General features: G+C 32.6%; 1 protein-coding gene across 1 annotated transcript; it reads right to left on the bottom strand.

The window, feature by feature from the left end:
• Positions 1–8,966: 8,966 nt before the first annotated feature.
• On the bottom strand, positions 8,967–10,716 carry LOC127846547 (uncharacterized). The gene is made up of 2 exons (XM_052377902.1): positions 10,600–10,716; positions 8,967–10,037 (listed from the first exon to the last, which is right to left on the bottom strand). Exons 1-2 carry the CDS (start codon positions 10,695–10,697, stop codon positions 9,722–9,724), a joined length of 414 nt encoding a protein of 137 aa, XP_052233862.1. The 5' UTR covers positions 10,698–10,716; the 3' UTR covers positions 8,967–9,721.
• Positions 10,717–19,342: the final 8,626 nt, after the last annotated feature.

Genomic DNA, 19,342 nt, shown 5'->3' with positions numbered 1-19,342 from the left:
AATCCACTTTTCAAATTATACCATCTGCACTATCTTGACAGCAGCTTTATGTTATTGGCAACGTCAATTAAGTTAAGGTTATTTACCCAATACGATCAAAAGACTATGCTGTAAATGTTAGTGTTTATGTACCTTCAACGTTCCTGCTGTTTGCTGGAAATACTTCAGTGACAATATGTTGGCAGTATTAATTTTTAGAAAATTTTGTTGGAACGAAATAAAATAGACCGGTACAAAAAAAAATCTATGAAAACAATGACTTATTCTGACGATATATTTATCCGTCACGACCAGTAAATTCCAAAATAATTCCTCATTTCTTACTTTTCGCGGCTGCTTTTCAAATTTGCATTAATGCATTGTTTAAACACATGTTTAATTTTAAATCGAAAACTGCCTATCCAAATGTAAAGCCCCGTCATTTCTGATGATGACAGAGTTAGGCATCCGTAAAACACAACCTTGAAATGTATGACGTCATATGAAATAATCGACTAATTGTGTCGATGTCGAATGAACTAGACATATTGTTTTTAATGGTATTTTGATTTATTTTGGTATGTGTGATTTGTTTATGCAATAATAGCGAAAATACACATTTTTTCGGACATGATCATCTGCGGGCGCTCTCAAAATCCTTGCCTGCCGATATGAGAAGTATTTATTTCCAGATTCTTAAACATTCGATGTGAACATTTTTAATTGGCCCGCACAAAACGCGTTAACATGCATGCAAGGGCTGTACAAGCTAGAGGTTAAGGCGGTGAAGACACAATACATACATTACATGGTTGTTTGACGCAGTAGTCTGTAATCAGAAACAATTTTAAATTACAGCATAAAGGTGGACGTTTCGATAATGCCAATTAATTTTGTATAATGTCAATGTCAGCTACTTTACATTACTAGTGCTTATATATAATCCCGTTTGTTATATACATAACATAATTTTGTTACCTTTTTATATATGCACCTTTGCAGTGATTGCGTTTGAGAATAACATTGAGATTTCAAGACGATTTTCTGGACATGAACACTGCCTTCACATCATTCGTAAATTGTGTTATTCTATCAAAGTAATTTAGTTGAGTTGTGCAGAGAACACATAATGGAAAACGGCTATCAGCAAAAGCAACTAACTAACTTCATTGGATTTTTAGATGTTTCCGTCATTCATATATATTTGTCGATATACCTCGTGTCAAAATTAGTTTTCAGAGATGTTATTGTGCAGCCTCCGCCCTTTCATTTAGCCTTAGAATATATAAATGGTATTGCGTTAACAAGTATAGAATACATTTGCAGCAAAATTGTTGTAATGCGATGGAAAACGATTAATTGAAAAAGAGAACTTAATAAAAGGGATAAAATAATGCAGTAATTATATATTATGAAAACATGTGAAGTCTAAACTACAGGATGCTGGTTCGATTATATTCAATAAGCAATTGTTATATCATAAAGAGTGCATATTTTTTCTTAAGAGTTTAATATAGAGGTTTTTGAATACATTTAACTAATAGCTAGTATTAATTTGCTTTAAATATAATTAATTATTATCACAGTGTATAGAACACTAAATGAATTTAAACGGATTTCTTCACCGATCCTCGTGTTTTTCAAAAATGTCATTAAGGGTATTTACGCGCAGAAAAACACGTGAAGTGGACTGGCGCGAAACTACTATCCCGCGACAACGCTAGAAGCTAGTTCAAAAAAATACCGGAATATGACAAAGAGGGGAAGTTACGTATATTAACATAAATTGTTAATGGACTCGTTCGGAAAAGCAATGATGTAGACTTTTTATTATAATGTTAAAAACTATGACCTTATTTTATTATCTAAAACATTGACGAAGAGCAAAAAGCAGATAAATCTCGACATTGATTGAGACGCCAGTTTCCATTTACCTGGCCATAAGCGTTTTGAAGTCAAAAAGGGCGTTGCAGCTATACTACTAAATGAGCAGTTTGCCTTAGAATACAATTTGTATTTATGCCATAAATATATTCAACATGTTAATTTAAAAACTGTAATTGATAACGATTTTTATTTGCTATATGAAATAAAATCCAAAATTGACAAATGCGGGCTGTACAGTAAACATGTATAACTTGAGCTGAATTCGACAAGTATCTTGACTCTTTACAAACACAGAAAATGCAAACTATGAAATATCGATTGCACGAAATAATCAATACAAATTTATTGATAGCAATGGCAAAAAATGAATAACTTATGTGAATATACACATAATATAATTATAAATGGACGTCTAAACAATGATCAAGACCGCCAGTTCACATTTGCCTCAACCCGTGGCTTGAGTATAACTCATTTCTTTACTTAATTATAAGCGAATTATACTGAATGCATAAGTAAATTTAAAATTCTCGACTGGACATGTTTTCTCTGATTATGCGGACATTCATTTATATTTTAAATGTATCTAGAGAAACACAGAAAAACAATCAGAATACACGAAAAATACTTGAATTGTGTTTAACTCGAGTATTGTTAAAAATTTCAAAACATTTCTTAAAGAAAAAATACTAATATACTTAACACCACTCACGAAAAAGTTGTAAAAGTATTGACAAAACTATTAAATGACATTTTAAAAATAAAAATTAATCTCACAATAATCTCACAAATGGTTTGACAGTATTTGTTATTAAGCAAAGAAAAACTTCAAACGTGCGAGAAAATATTCAACAATTCAATCTGAAACTGATGAAAAAGACACCATTCCGTAATAAAAGGGAACACGAAAAAAGCGAGATACAAAAAAAAACGGACGGTAAAAAGCTTGAACATACCGCATCAACAAATCCAAATCAGTTCTTGAAATCTCTCAAACGATGCTATAAGCAAACATTTACAGACCCCATGAGTATTCAAGAAGACGTAAAACAACGCGACGCCAGCTCATCTTTGTTGTTCATGATGTTCGTAAATTACACACTACAGCATGTTGACACAAGCACAGATGACTAAAAACTCTTTCTAATACCGCAAGCTGATGACCAAATTTTGTTTGCAACCTCCCAAAAAGCGCTGTAGAAAAAAACATATTCTAACACGTTGCAATTAAAAATCAATACAGCCAAAACAAAAGTTTTATTTTTGAAAAACGAATCAGATTAACTAATAATAATAGATATTTCGTTTATGGTGCAAAACTCAATGTCGCCACTGTTTAGTAATAGCGGCGTCTGAATGTTGGGACCTCGGCAAAATCATAACGCAGAAACTCAATAATATTAACAGGTAACTGAGATATAGCTACATTATAATGAACTGAAATCAGAAGTAAAACTCGATATTTGTGTAACTGAACCCTTTTTCACAGAGCCCATATGCATACTCGCAATTTAAATATATGTTAATATTTTCGAATTGGCTTTACTCGTCCTAAAAACAGGATTGATTTCATTAACTCTTCCTAAACTTTAATGAGTTGTTTGTAATATATGTGTCATGTTGGACACCTATCATTAACGACATTAAATCAACCATCAGCAAAGCTGGTATATCTATTAAAATGTCAATATTAGGAATGACTAGCAATTTTTAACACATTTTGGGAACACAAGAACTATGCCCAGGTGCTAGACTGAATAGTTCTTGTTCAAAGACGGTCTCCAACACGCTCTGACGTGATACTTGGAAATCATGTACTATGTAATGGTCAAAGCCAAAATAAAAAGTATTCCCAATATGAATACCATTCACTTGCATAAATTTTGTCTCAATAATATATACATGATATCACTTTGTTAGCAGGGCAAACACATATTTCTCTTAGATGTTCGTCGCAATAACGTGTCGGCGAGCGTCCATTCTTTGTGAAAATAACGGGTCCAAAGAGTTTCAACTTGCAGTCAGAAATCAGCACAGTAAGTTGATCAAATACATAAAGGCTAAATTGTCAGCTGTTTTGAATTCAATACATCATGTATTTCTCGTTGAATTTGAAAAAAATACTAATGTATCATACTCGCACGTTATTTTATTTAATAATATAGTTTTCCTGACTATAAGTATTGAGATGTTCACGTTTATTGTGATGGGGGATACAAGCCTTAACAAAAATGACAATAACAGAAACCATCAAACCGTTTCATGGCTGACAAATGAAAAACAAACACATATTTTACAGTTGGTATAAAACCAGTACATTAAATATGAATGCGTATCATATCTTCATGCAACATATCCTCCGCCATAAGCTTTTAAGCTTGATGCTGCAAAAGGACGTGCAAATGTTCTCATACAAAATCAAGACCATTACAATGTTTTTCCCATCGCAATTTTTTATTACTAACAATGGAAATTTATGCGGCTTATTTCCTTATGTTATTCTCAGTTTCATAGCAATAACGCGAGCACATGTACACATTGATGACGCAGAATAGAGTGTTTTCTTATTATAAAGGAACTATGTTTAAGGAAATGTATGGTTTATTCAAATCTCGCATATTTAAGGAACACTCTTCTCTCATTCAGGCACGTGGGGAATTAGCATGATGAACCTTTATTTCTAAACGTCAAACACAATTTTAGTTGGATAAAAAGTATTTGAAAATAGTTGTGAAGAATATTCTTCAAATTGGTTACAATGTAAATTACTGATACAGTAATTTAACGATAGCATTGGACTGTTAATATAATAAATACGGGTGTTTATGATTTTTAAATGATGTTATACATTTCGGTGACAAAGTTTTTCCAAATCCAGTATATTCGTTGCAGACGCAAATGCGTTTTAGCTGGAGTTTTGCCTCTTTATAAGTTAAAGTGATACTATGGGCATTTTTCACGGTTGAATTTAGCTGACAAGAATTAACAGGTCAAAATAGTTTGTTAAAATGTGGTAACTGACCAATTATCTGCAACTCATCTTGCGACCAGTTGTTTATAAAACTATATTTTATATTCGATATCTTACGTGACTCACCCAGTCCTCTAAGCCGGAATGATCCGTAAAACAAAAGTGTGTCTTTGAACGAATTTATGAAATAATGAACGAATCTGCACTAAAACTAAATTTAGGTTCACATCGTACATGCATGATCAGTCGTCAAACGAAAGTACGGTTGATATTCAGATGCATTATTTTTCTCTTCCCGGGATGTTGTTTTAGTATGTTGATTCTGCATTAACAAATATAAGTGAATATATGAAGTGAAAATACTGAAAGTAAACAACGGTTGCGATAGACACCTATAAACTGTTAGATGCCCATAATATCACTTTAACATCTACATGCACGAGGACAAAATTCTTTTAGTTATAAACAGGACTTTTCATTTCCCTGTCTCAAACGAAAAATGTTTATTTATTTTATATGCACAATCAAATATCTTCATGGACAAAATACCGGCATTTACAACGCATTTGTTCTTCAATTAACAAACGGACAAACCTATGCACAATGATGTGAACAACAGTGTGATAACTCAATATACCGCCGTATTTTATCATATTCATAATAATAGTATTTACGACGATGACTTTACTTTCTGTCTCATTATGAAGCAAAACTTAAGTCATGTAAGTCAAAGATTTCCATGGAAAATCATTTCAGAATTAATAATCATTCATTCAAGTACAGAATTACAAGTATAAATATAATGTACGCATAAAATTAAGATCAAAAAGTTAGTTCTCATGCAATGGTAGTGTACACAGTATGTTGTTGTTGATTCTACGCGCATATTCTAGATAAACACTATACTATATTTTACTAATATTAAATTGTTTGTTAATAGTTTTTCCTAATTGCACACTGGCATAATGTTTTAAGTATAATGCATTAAATATTACAATACCACACACAGAAACGTACGCTTCACTGACAAACGTGTTCTCATGCCCGCCCTTAGACAAAGTGGTGTAAACGACTTTGCACCTTATTCACCCATTTGATTTTTAAAAGTATGTTATTTTGTTGTCAACGTATAATCTTGAGCGTATGTACTTTGTCATTGAACAATAACATGTGCATACTACTTTAAATATTCATACTATTTCACGTAATTACAGAACATTTCAAGATAGTAACATGCAAAGGTATATACATACAATACCAACATTATAATCATCCCAAAAGGACTTTAATTTAAACGACCACAACCACCGCCATCTACCAATCTAGCACAAAATCTGCGCAGGCAATCCATTTCCGTTCACTGAGAGTTCTTGTGATACCTGCCAAGTGAAATGAGAGAATCCGCTTTGCATAATAGGCGACATTTATTTCTCTTTAATTATTTACGGTTCTAGACAGTGAAACACGATGCCAAGATCATTGCATTCAACAATAAACATTTCAACATAATACAATGAAAATCCTGTTCCTATTTTATACTTGCACTAAAATGAGAAACCATTTTATGCATTGCACTTTTATTAATGCAGCACGTATACTCTGTATATTTGCAATACAATTACTTTCACGTGGCGTTCGAGTATTTCATAACGAAATATTCATTACACCTACGACTTGAACAATTCCGGGATATAATAAGCATTAATCATCAGTCAGGATTTAGAAAGAAACAGACATGTCTTAATGAATTTTTCAATATAACACGACTGACTCATGTCGTTACTGCCAGTGCAAATACCAGATGCCTTTGCGCATTTGATACGACGTAGGTAATTACGGATTTAGTGCTATCGAACCTTCCATTAAATATAAAGACGAAATTGTGCAACTTCATTCGATAATATTATTGTTAAGACGGAGGTAATAACACTGTTGGCTTTATGCAAAGCCACTTCAATGCATACAATATGTATTTTAAAAGAAATGCTCGATGTTTTAAATAAGACAGTGTATGTGTTGTTGTAGTTGTTTTTGTAAAATTATTATGTACGTGTCGGAGACAAGATGCAGTGTAATAAACTGCATTCCCCGTTGAAAACAAACTTATGAAAATGTATGGTTTAAGTATTATATGTATAAAACGTTCAGAATTTCACAATACATAGAAAGTATTTTGTCTTAATAATTAATTTTAACAAAGATAGAACGCACATATGCGTATTGCTAAATTCGCGTTTCTTAACTACATAATGTCTTTTGGAAACATGTTCTGAATCGATACCATGGAAAACAATCACAGGCCAACATAACTTTAGTTAAATTAAGTTAAATAATACAGTTATTATCAAAGTCATGGCCAATTCATAACACCGAGGCTAAATTGAATCTATAAGAAGTCATACAACGAACACGAAGCTTCTATATTCAGAGGTGCCTATCTAGCAATACAATAATCAAAATTAAAATTGTTACTACGACAAAATATACAAACTAACGCGGCTTAATTTAGTTTAAAACTATGTATTTTAGCTCGATTGCATAGAAAGCCTTCAGCTTATTTGAAACATTCTCGAGTCCGTTTCCTGGTACAAGAACCAGTACTTGGTGTCTGTGGGGGAAATTTAAAGAATGCTTCCACATTGAGGATCGAACCCTATAATCTCGGTCGCTAGGCGGACACCACATCCATTACGACATGGCGACCTTAGCTTAATTTTAACTCAAGAAAGTAGTAAGAATACTTCTACCCGCGATGTAAATACTCGCGGCAGACTTGTGAGCATCATGTTGTTCATATGTTTCTGTCAGGATCTATGTTAGGATAGGATACACTTATTTGTTTAGACAGACAAATAAAGTACAACAATTTAACACCATATCTCCATAATTGTTGATATTAAATTGGCACAAATATCATAAGATTGCATGATTCATTAAGTATTAAATATTAAATCATACACGTCAGCATTTATGAGACTGGTTCGATTTAAAGTTCCATTTTAATAAAGCGTGACACACGTTGTTATATAATAAACTACACTAACAGGGCAACGGCACACGGTCAAACGGTCAAAACAACGTTACAGCTGGTGGGGACTGTAACTTTATAATTAATCAGAATAAAAATATATATTTATATAGAAACGTTCAACTTTCGGAAATTGTATGATGAGTACAATACCTGTGTAAACTTTTCAAATGTCAAGCTAAGGGGTAAAAAGTCAATAATGTCTTATTGGACATCATATGCCACAACATCATTTTTTCGAACAAGTTACTTGCCTCAACTATACAACATTTTGTAATGGCGGCGATGTACAAAGTCCGCGTCCCTGGCTCATATGTCGAGGTCAAACTAACAACCCATATTTCAATAGATTTTGCCCAAGCTTCAAACTATAAATTTCGTATTCAAATGACAATTTTAAATCTACTTAAATCAACGCTTTCTCACAATGTTAATCAGAGATGTCCCGAAACTTAAATACCAATATCAAACTCACATTAATATGTCTACAATCAACATACGATTACTTGACAATCGAATGGATACAATGAGTAAGTGTTTATGTTTAACCCATTGTGTATCCGTTGTATTGAGACTTGCACCGTATGACTTCTCGTTGAAAGACATACAACTAGCTTTAAAATATAATATGCATATATAGTGATATTTCAGTCAATATTTTTAAAGATCTTTTAAATTGTGAAAGCTGTGTTAAATATTAAAAAATGCGATGCCATGACATTTCACAGATACATACATGTATTATGCAACACGACAAAGGCGAGGATGCAACGAGAAAATTGATAATGATAATATTTTAGTCAGCGTTGCTTAATAGCCTTACACCAGAAAATCTTTTAAATTCCAATAAACTCAAAATTAGTTTACATGCATTTCTATATAATCAGTTGGCTGTTCTGTTAAAGACCTACGCATAATTCAAATGATGTGTAATGTCGCACTTGCTTTAAAATATATGCACACTGGAATGTAATTATGTTAATGTTTTCAAATTGGCTTGCCTTTACCTGAAAATAACCACTTATTTTATCAACACTATCTGAACTGTAAATGAATATTTCTGATAAAGCGTTTGCACTTTACAGGAAATGTTGGGACACCTTTCATAAACCACATTTAATTGACCATGTATATAATTAAATGTCAAAACTGATTTCCACAGAATAAGACATTTTGGAGACAACATAACTCTGCCACAGGTGCCAGACTGATAGGTTCTTGTTATGAATGTGCTGTCCAATTTGATCAGTTGTTTTGGAGACTCAAACGCATCGCCAGCTGTGTTCAAGGTGTGGTGATGTTTTAGCCTACCACCGTTCTTTACTTACGTTCATTTTCCTTTGGGTATATTGTTCCTTTTAGTTAATATATTAAAAGCGTCCATTGATTTCCAGTAAGCATTGCCGAGGTTTTATTCATTGTTGAAAATATGCCTAGAATTGTATCGTTGTGTGTTGTTTTTATATCCATTTGTTTTATAAATTTTTATTACGTTGAAAAAGACCAGAACCTCATTATTATGCTATATAATTAAGTCAAACCACTATTACGTAGCTCTCAACTGTATCACTTTGGAAATGTCCGAGTAACGCCGCATGAGCAGAAAGTATAAAAGCGCGCGTTTCTTCTATGAATAGTCAGTTCTGCTCCCGATTTGGTCGAGTTAACATCGCGAAAATAGGTATTTAAATTATATTATTGACATAAATTAGGGACTTTGGGCATATAGAGACTGGCTATCCTCTTCAAACGTCATGAGAGCCTTGAAGTTGGATTCCTACCCCTCAGCAGCCCGGGTCGCAAATAGTTGATATATAAGTCACATACCTTCGTACAAACACTACAAGGCTCCATACCTACGGTATCGAGTCACGCAGACTCGGAGTCATTACAACGAGTCCCGAGAACATAGGTCTCCATACATAGTCCCGAGGACATAGGTCTCCATACATAGTTCCGAGACATAGGGCCCCATACATAGCTCCGAGACATACGTCTCCATACATAGCTCCGAGACATAGGTCTCCATACATAGCTCCGATACATAGGTCTCCATACATAGCTCCGAGACATAGGTCTCCATACATAGTCCCGAGACATAGGCTTCCATACATATTCTCGAGGCATAGGTCTCCATACATAGTTCCGAGGCATAGGGTTCCATACATAGTCCTGAAACAAAGGTTTCCATACATAGACCCGAGATCATAAGCGTAACTAGTGTGGTTCGAGGTCATATGATTATAGCATTGGATTACATTTGATTTACTGTCCCAAACCAATTAGTGCATTAATAACCAATCATAAAGCAAGGTAGCTTAACAAAATTACATACTATTGTATTGTGCTTTGTATTATTGTCTGAGCCATACTATAAAGACCGACGCTCGGTCAAGACATGTTAAAAAGGCACTACATCATGTGTCTACTTTTGCTTTTGAAACATATTACTAATTTATCACGCTTACACATGAACCTCATATATCCTTCATAACTATAAATCATATCTATAATAGAAGAAATACTAACATACTATATACCCAGTAGTTTTAATTCAAATAAATTATTTTTACTTGGAAATAAATTAATGTGGTAAATTGTCTTTAAAAAAACATTATTTTATGGTATGATTTTGTGTCCTGTCTAGACAACGAAATATACTTAACACCCTTATCTTGAATACAAATATTGAAACAGGCACATCAATCTTAGCTCGGAGAGAAAGACAACTTACATGACAACATCAGAAGCGATCAAACCGTTTTTGCCTTTCAAATGAAATGCCAACTGTTTTATTTTACCGTTGGTATAAAACCCGTTTATGTCCGTCATTAGCAATGAGTAAGATAAGCGATGCACGACCAGGTGTGAATGTACTCTTACAAAACTCGAAAGCATGCATTGAATTTCCCATCGCAAATTAAGTTTGATTCATTAGAATAGAGTGTTACATGGCTTATGTCCTTAGGCAATTGCAAGCTTCATAGCAATTACGCATGCACATACGAATTTTGATGACACAGAACGGAGTGTTTTCTTATTTACACGCACATATATGTAAGGAAAGTTACGTTATATATATGTATCGCATATAATTGATAAGTGCTTCTAGAATCAAAGCATGAGATAAACTAACCTACTGATACTTCGATTTTCAAACTCAAAGTGAAATTCGGTTGAATAAAAGGAATTTGTAAATTGTTTGACGAACATTCTTTACATTGCTCTTGAATTGCCGATTGCAATACATTTACTATAATAATATATAACGGTGGTCACGCATTATACAAGTATATATATATAAATAAATAAATAAATATATATATATATATATATATATATATATATATATATATATATATATATATATATATATATCGTTCATGTCTTGTAACAGAAAAACACGAAATGGCTCCTTTTATATGCCTAGCCGAGTGCGTCACCAAACATCTCGACTACGATTGTGTGATTGTGACTTCTGTTTCCTATCACTAGTCCTGTGCATCACCCGCTATCTCGACAACGACATATCCCACTATCTAGCCCTGTGCGTCACTCTCACGACCTAGATTTCACTGGATGAAAACATGATATACCGGATGCCTGTGTACGAGATTTATTAGTGCTTGTTGAAACATATGCGTAATATACAAATTTGTCTTATGTCAAAGTATCAAACCACGATATGTTACTTATGAGAGGAATATATACAGTAGTTCATACATTAATATTTAATAACAGGAATAATGCTAGAAGTAATTACCGTAAATGTTAACTATAATGTGATGCGATGGTATAAACAGAATATACCAACATGCCAATCACAACAAAAGGAGTCTTTTAAAACGATTGCGACCATCACAATGATAGGTTTTATTTACGTCAATCTAGTACAAAATCTCTGCAGGCAATCCATTCCTTTCACGGAGGTTTCCTGTTTATATTGCCAAGTAAAATGAGAGAATCCGTTTTGCATACTACGCGACATTTATTTATCGTTCACTACAGTGAAAAACGATGCCAAGATCATTGTATTAAACCATAGACAATTCATTATTATATAATGCAAATAGTTTGCCTATTCTATTAGTGCCTGCAAGGAAACTAGTCTCCGTTGTTTGCATTGAATCTTTATGAATGCAGCACATATACACTGTTTTTATGCAACATATTTTCTTGTACGTGGTTTCCGTGTCATTCATTTCGACATATTCATTACACCTACGACTTAAACAAAGCCGGAATATGCGTCAGCATAAATCATCAGTCAGGATTCAGAAAGATCCAGACAAGTCCTAATGAGTTGTTCAATTAAAGACGTCACTGCATCATGTCATTACTGCCATTTCAAATATCAGATGCCTTTGCGCATTTGATACGACCTAAGTAATTACGAGATTATGTGCTATCTAATCTTCAATTAAATAAAAAGACGGGAGATTGGGACTTCGTTCGATAATATTTATGCTAAAAGACAGAGTGAATAATACTGGTGGTGTAAGCGAAGCAATTTTAATGCATATTTGAAAAGAAATGCTGAGTAGCTTTAATAAGACAGTGTATGTGTTGTTGTTTATTTTTTGTAAACTCATCATATACGTGTCGGAGACAAAATAATACACTTTAGTCCTCATTGTAAACAAACGTTGAAATTGTATGGTTTAAATATTATATGTATAATTCGTAAAGAATTGCACATAACATAGAAATCATGTTGGCTTATTTTTTTTTTGCAAAGATAAAAGGTACATATGCGTATTGCTACATGTGCGTTACTTAACTACTTTTTGGAAACATGTTCTGAATCGATACCATGGAGGGTTATTACAGACCAACATACATTAAGTTATATTAAGTTTAAAGGCTGTTGTTTTCTAAATAACACAGTTATTACGAATCCTTAGGTCAAATCATATCACCAAGGCTAAATTGAATCTATAAGACAATAAGTCATACAAAGAACACAACGCATCTATGTTTAGAGGTTCCTAAATATACAAAATATACTAACCAAGCTTTCTTGTGAAATGTTTACGCTCTTAAAGAAGTATTTAGTATTTATTGATTGATCAGTAGTGACTACATTAATTTATACCTTATCACAATAACATCCATCTCATTAGTTATGCTGTTTACGATGATATTAAGCTGTTTTTTTCCTTATCAGGTTTGTTCAGACTGACATGCGTATTGCGGTGATTGCCCAAATCACAGAGGTCTTAATTGGTCAATCAAATGATTCTTTGTCTAAGACAACATTTGCAGCAATAACCTAATGCGATTTAATACATATACATTCAAACAGTAATTGTGTGTTTAATCCCTGAAATCAATTGTAAAACGCCACATCAAGAACTTTCATGGTCGATGTTTAGACTTAGTTGTTAAAATATACCCTTGAATTACCATAAGTTGTCAACTATGTTTAAGCACGATTGGTGAATGAGCATAAGTGTGCACACTTTCTGTCTTATAAGATAATTTAACAGCGTTACTCAACGTTAAAGCAATAGACAACATCGGGTTACATTATGTTTCAATATATCAAGAATTATCATATAGCTATTATTATATTGAGAACTTGTATTGGGTAGCTACCATCATCATACAATTGAGCCAATTGTTATGAGATAACTTACCATATACTTATGTACATAAATGGAATCTGTGCTTACTGCATGTGCGTAAAGTGTTTCCTTAAGTTTTATGGAATGTTTCGTTTCAAAGAAATTTCGTTTGAACACAAGTCAAGTCTCGGCAGAAAGTTTCTTCTTTAACAATCACGTGCAGACTTCACAGGATAATCTGACATGACGCCTTACGTGCATGCAGTAAGGCCAGTGTCCCCAGAGCGCGGCTCAATTGTTTCTCATGAAAGCAGTAAGAATACTTCTAAGGATTGCTCAACTAGCATATTTAAGTATTTGTTATGTAGGAAGATTTTATTTATGGCGCAGTCGCATGCTTTGAGCTGAATATGGCCGTGAAATACAGTTATCTATTTTATATGTACGTATCAGAAAGGATAATCACCTGGCGATGTAAAATACTCGCTGAAGACAATTTAACACAATATCTCCATAATTGTTCATATAAATTTTGACCAAATATTATAAGATTGCATGAATCACTAAATATTATATTACAAACTTCAGCATATATGTGAGTCGTGCGAGCGGAATTTCCAAAGCGTGATACACAATGTTGTATTATAGACAAAGGTCCCATACTAATAAGACTATGACACAGATTCAAACGGTCAAATTAACGTTACAGCTGGAAGGGACTGTTTACTTTATAATTAATCAGTTTTAAAAACAAATTCCACAAACTGTCAACACACAGAAATGGTATGATGCGTACAAGGCCTTATTTAACGTCAAGCTAAGAGGTCAAAAGTCAATTATGTCTTGTTGGACAACTTATGTAACAACATAATTTACCAAAACAAATTTATTGAATTACTGCTTTATCTTTACAACATTTTGTAATGACGGGTGATGTACAAAGTCCGCGTCCCTGGTTTAAATGTCGAAGTCAAACTTCAAGGCCATATTTCCAAATAGATTTTGAACAAGTTTCATAGTATAAATTTAGTAATTAAATGACAAGTTTATATCTACTTAAATCAACGCTTGGTCCAACTGTTGATAGGACATTTGCGCAATATATGTTCCCATAAAGTTAATGCTAATCTCAAAATCACTTGTCAGGAAATCGTTTGAATTCCTATAAACTCAAATATAAAATTAAATAAATCGTACAAACACGTCACTTTTTATTTAAATGTTTCTGGTACTAAACATGTTTCGGCCGTAGCCTTCATCAGTAGCACATTAATATAAACAAATACAAAGGAAGTGACGTCAACGTCATACAATAACGTAACGTCGTTTGGCGGAAAAATATACAGAACATAATATTACATAATACATAATACAGAGATGGATCATTGCTGATACAACAGTCTATTAGTAATAATATAATTTATAAAAAAACATAGTAATAGACAAGCATCAAATGTATATGTAAATTATGTTTATGTTCTATATGTGATACAGCAGTTTATTATTTAGACCGTTAGGAATCATAGTTTTTAATTTGTGTATCCAATATGTTTCATTTTTTTTATAAACTCAAATAAACATTTTCAAAACAGTTGTATGATACGTCAATAAAATAATCGTTGTTTGATAGGATTATTTTATTTCAATTGTACATGTGCACATCTACCAGTTTTTGTATAATGCAACCTAGTTATTTTATGTGTAACGATGTGTCAAAAGTTGTCTTCAATGGCATATTTCGTGTTCTCTAGTCAATAATTTATCTGAACAAATTTTTCATTCACGAAATGCAAATAATATATTTCCAATTAATAATACTGTAAACTATTATAAGCATAATACATCTTTATTCAAGCGTCCGCTAAGCGATAAGAAGCTTTTCGAAAATGATACCTTAACAGTCTTTAACTAAACAATAACACATACCAGCAAAACATGTAATACCTCTGAAAATGTCAATGAACAGTATGATGCTTAAGGCCAGTCTACATACGGTGATTATCCGTCTTGAGACACATTTGTCAACATTTAAGAAGGCTATTACTTTCATCAAAAATCAATGCAGTCAAGAAAATAGGGATTTTAATCTTAAACCAGTATGCATTATGTGCAAGTAGCTATTGATTGTTTAAGAAAGCTCTAAGTTTGAGTCTAATTTACAACCAGCGTATACGTATCTTTATTTCTTTAATAAATACATTTAAATAAGTATACACGATGCGATTGAATCTATAGGGAGAATGACTGTTAGTACGATACAAAGTAATTTATTACATAATAGCGAAATCAAGGTCAGAAAAAGAGACCAATAATTCCAACATATCTACTGACAAAAACTATTAAAAAGGGCAATAACAAAACTAACATGCAAAACGCTAACGATCTTAGAAGTCTGAACCATAAAACATATCAAGGCTTAATGCATAAAGACTCTTCCATTTAGAAATTAAAAACATAAAACAAATCAGATATTACAAAAAAATTGATCAATGCGATGTAAAAAATTGCTGATCTTTTAATATTGTGCACAGCATATGAAATCAAACTTACTCCAACAGTCTTCTGCTTATTTTTAAAAATGCTTCTTCCTGAATATTTGTTTTATAACTATTTCAGATACAAGTGTAGACGCGGAATTGGCATCATTCTGTTATGAATGACTTATTGACATTTTTGAGATATTGATCTTAACAAGTACAGTTAAACGCCGATGATCCATTCGCTCAAGAAATTACAGTTAAACGCCGATGATCAATTCTCTCAAGAAATTACACTTAAACGCCGAGGACCCGTTCTGTCAAGAAAGTACAGTAAACGCACTATGTTAATATTACCTAACCATTTTCATCCGGGTCAAACAGTCATGGTGACTCTTTGACTTTACTTTATGTGCAAGATACATCAAGTTTATTAGAAATATCACGAAGTCAAATACTTAACGGGTGTCATGTTTAAGAGAACACCATTGAATGTATATACACAACGCAAAACATTATTTTATATATGTATATATATATATATATATATATATATATATATATATATATATATATATATATATATATATATATATATACATATATATCTTGCAATTGTAATACATACAAATATCATTCACAGTCCATGTACCTATTAGTAATTAAACGGACTATATAACTACAAATCACTAAAAATAAATATTGAAAATGAACCTAATAAATTCACATAATACATGCATACTTACTTGAACGGTCTTCAACTTAATGTTACCATCGTACTTTCTTTTTCTGATCTGTTTTCGACCGAAGGTATTCTTGACCTAACACACGTTTATATCAGTCTTTTTGCCCGGACAACGAGTTTTGAATAGTCTAAATTGGTTTAATTTACATCCGAATATGTCCAGACGTTCTTGAGTACACATTGTTCCCTAATACATTTTCCTGTATGTAGTTGAGAAGGCAAGCCGCGTTGTCTATGTCGTCAAGACAAGTCCAATTGACTATATACAAGAGGCGGTTAGTATTGTCAAATATTGTATAATTCCAAAACTACCTTATTTGCTGTTATTGTCATAAAAGTTAGGTAAATTGTATTCTAATCAACACACTGGCATAATACACAATCACGTTTCAATAATAAAGAGACAACCCTGATGTTGTAATAGCATCAACTAACTCAATAAGAAAGCTTTATGCGTAAAAGTATAAAGAGGTTACTCATTGAGCATACGTCATATGCACATGGTTGTACATTACGAATTATGGAATTAGATGATTGAATGCCTAGTATAGCGCTGAAACAATTTCTTTCATAATGGGTTGATCGTACGAGTATAACTTGAAAACAGTAAAAGATGAACATCACTATTGGTATCAAACATTGCCGATTCGGAATGGTTGGTTTGACTTGCTAGTTTGTTTATGATAGTATCTTCCAAATGTGACTTACTCGTTATGCGCATAATGTTAAACAATTATTTATTTACCCTCTTTATAAATCAGGCACCTACGACGAATAACAACATGTTATCTAAGACGTTATACAGAATAACTTGCTTGTATATGTACTGAAGGGGTGTGTACTTATTGCATTTGTTTAATGAAGGGGTATATATTGAATGCATATATGAACAGGCGGATTATATATGTAATGCCTTTACAAGCTGATGGGGTATATACTGACGGCATGTATAAGTCTCAAACTGAAGACAATGTTCATGAATTGCAGTCAATATAACAATGTATACAAAAACTGTAAAGGGAATTATGTGTTTGTTTAAGATAACGTTAAATGACATAAGACACTTAAAGTCTTACAAAAACATATATTTCCTAATAAGTCAGTTATTTACAGTTAATGTAAGTGGCGTTACTATGCTTCCAATATGTTAAAAGGGTGGTTACCCGTAAAATGTCAACACTTTGACATTTCCATGTATATATAGATTTCATTTACACATTTTGTATGGGTTCCGATACTGATGACTTGTTTCTTGCTTAATGAAAACTGCTAATGAAACTGTTTAGTTTACCAAAATTCATTCAGTCCTTATCCCTTCGGTTGGTACCATCAAGCAATTGGGCAAATTATGTTCAATTATTTGTTTATTTCTAAAAGTGTATGTATATGGCTTATTTAAAGGGTAAATGCATAATTGTATATCAACCTGCTCATAATATAAGAAGTTAGTTTGATCAAACCATTTACCTTTTACGACTCCATGCCATAAAGTATAAAAATCACTGACAACCGCAACATTTGCTACCAAACATTATTTAGCTTGACGTAAATAGGATATACCATATGTTTTGGACCATAACAGTTTTGGCTTCTTTGGGAAACACCAAACATCGAACGCACTGTGATTTTCGGTGAGCCGGTTTGATAATGTAGTTCGCACCTTTTTTTACCCAAATCGATGCTGAACGAAAATGAGCGCAACACACGTTGTTATGAATGATGAACTTTGGTTGACACTAAAAGGAAATGGAACTTGTTGCGGGAAAATTAGATTTAATTCTTAATGTTATTATGACTATGACTATGTTGTTGTTATTTTCATCATTTAAACTCTAAAAAAGGTTTATCATATAAATCATAACAACAAGTAAACATTATATTGACATTTAAGTGAACAGTTGTTTGCAACTGGGTACAAGCTGACATTTCATTTTGTTTACAAGAATTGTTGCAACATCGCTCTATTCTAGATCATCGGTTATTTACGTTTATTATATAAGTTAAGAAGGAGAAACCAACCTTTATACCGTGATATCTTTTCAGGTTAAGTACTAAACTTATTTATGCAGCATTATTAAATAATTTCCACTTTTATTGTCACTTCCATTGTCTTGTATGTTAATTCACAATAATTACTAGCAACGAGTCTGGACTAAATAACCATTCATTTTGGTAGGTCGAACGGGCAATTCAAGGAAACTAAATCTTAGTGTCTTCTCAATCCCTTCTTAAATGCTGATTTTATTGCCAATACTTAAGAAACATTATATGTATTTGAAAACAGTTAATATTTGAGCTGTATGTTCTGCAAATTATTAAAATACATGGTCGAGCCCAATTCGCATTTCTAAGTATTGGGGCAACTTTTAAAACTCTTATGCATTAATAAATATGAGTGAATCTATGCTTATGCTTTGATTTAATGTTGTGCACATATGTTCATCTGCTAGTATCGTAAGCCCGTTATGGTTATCTATTTGTCATGAAATTTATGTTGGGTGTTGCAGCATGCCACAATGCGTTGTTAAACAAACACATATTGTATGAGCTTTGTCAGTCGATCGCAACATAAAAAAAACTGCGCTGATTTGCATGTTACAAGATTGTATATGTCTAATACAATAATATTATAATGAAAAAAAACAAATAAACAGCATGCAACAATGGCAAAAAGTAATAATCAAAGAA

Source organism: Dreissena polymorpha, chromosome 9 (genome assembly GCF_020536995.1).
Source record: "Dreissena polymorpha isolate Duluth1 chromosome 9, UMN_Dpol_1.0, whole genome shotgun sequence".
Taxonomy (NCBI): domain Eukaryota; kingdom Metazoa; phylum Mollusca; class Bivalvia; order Myida; family Dreissenidae; genus Dreissena; species Dreissena polymorpha.
Note: the sequence above shows the minus strand (reverse complement) of the source record. Positions and strands in the feature narration are given on the sequence as shown.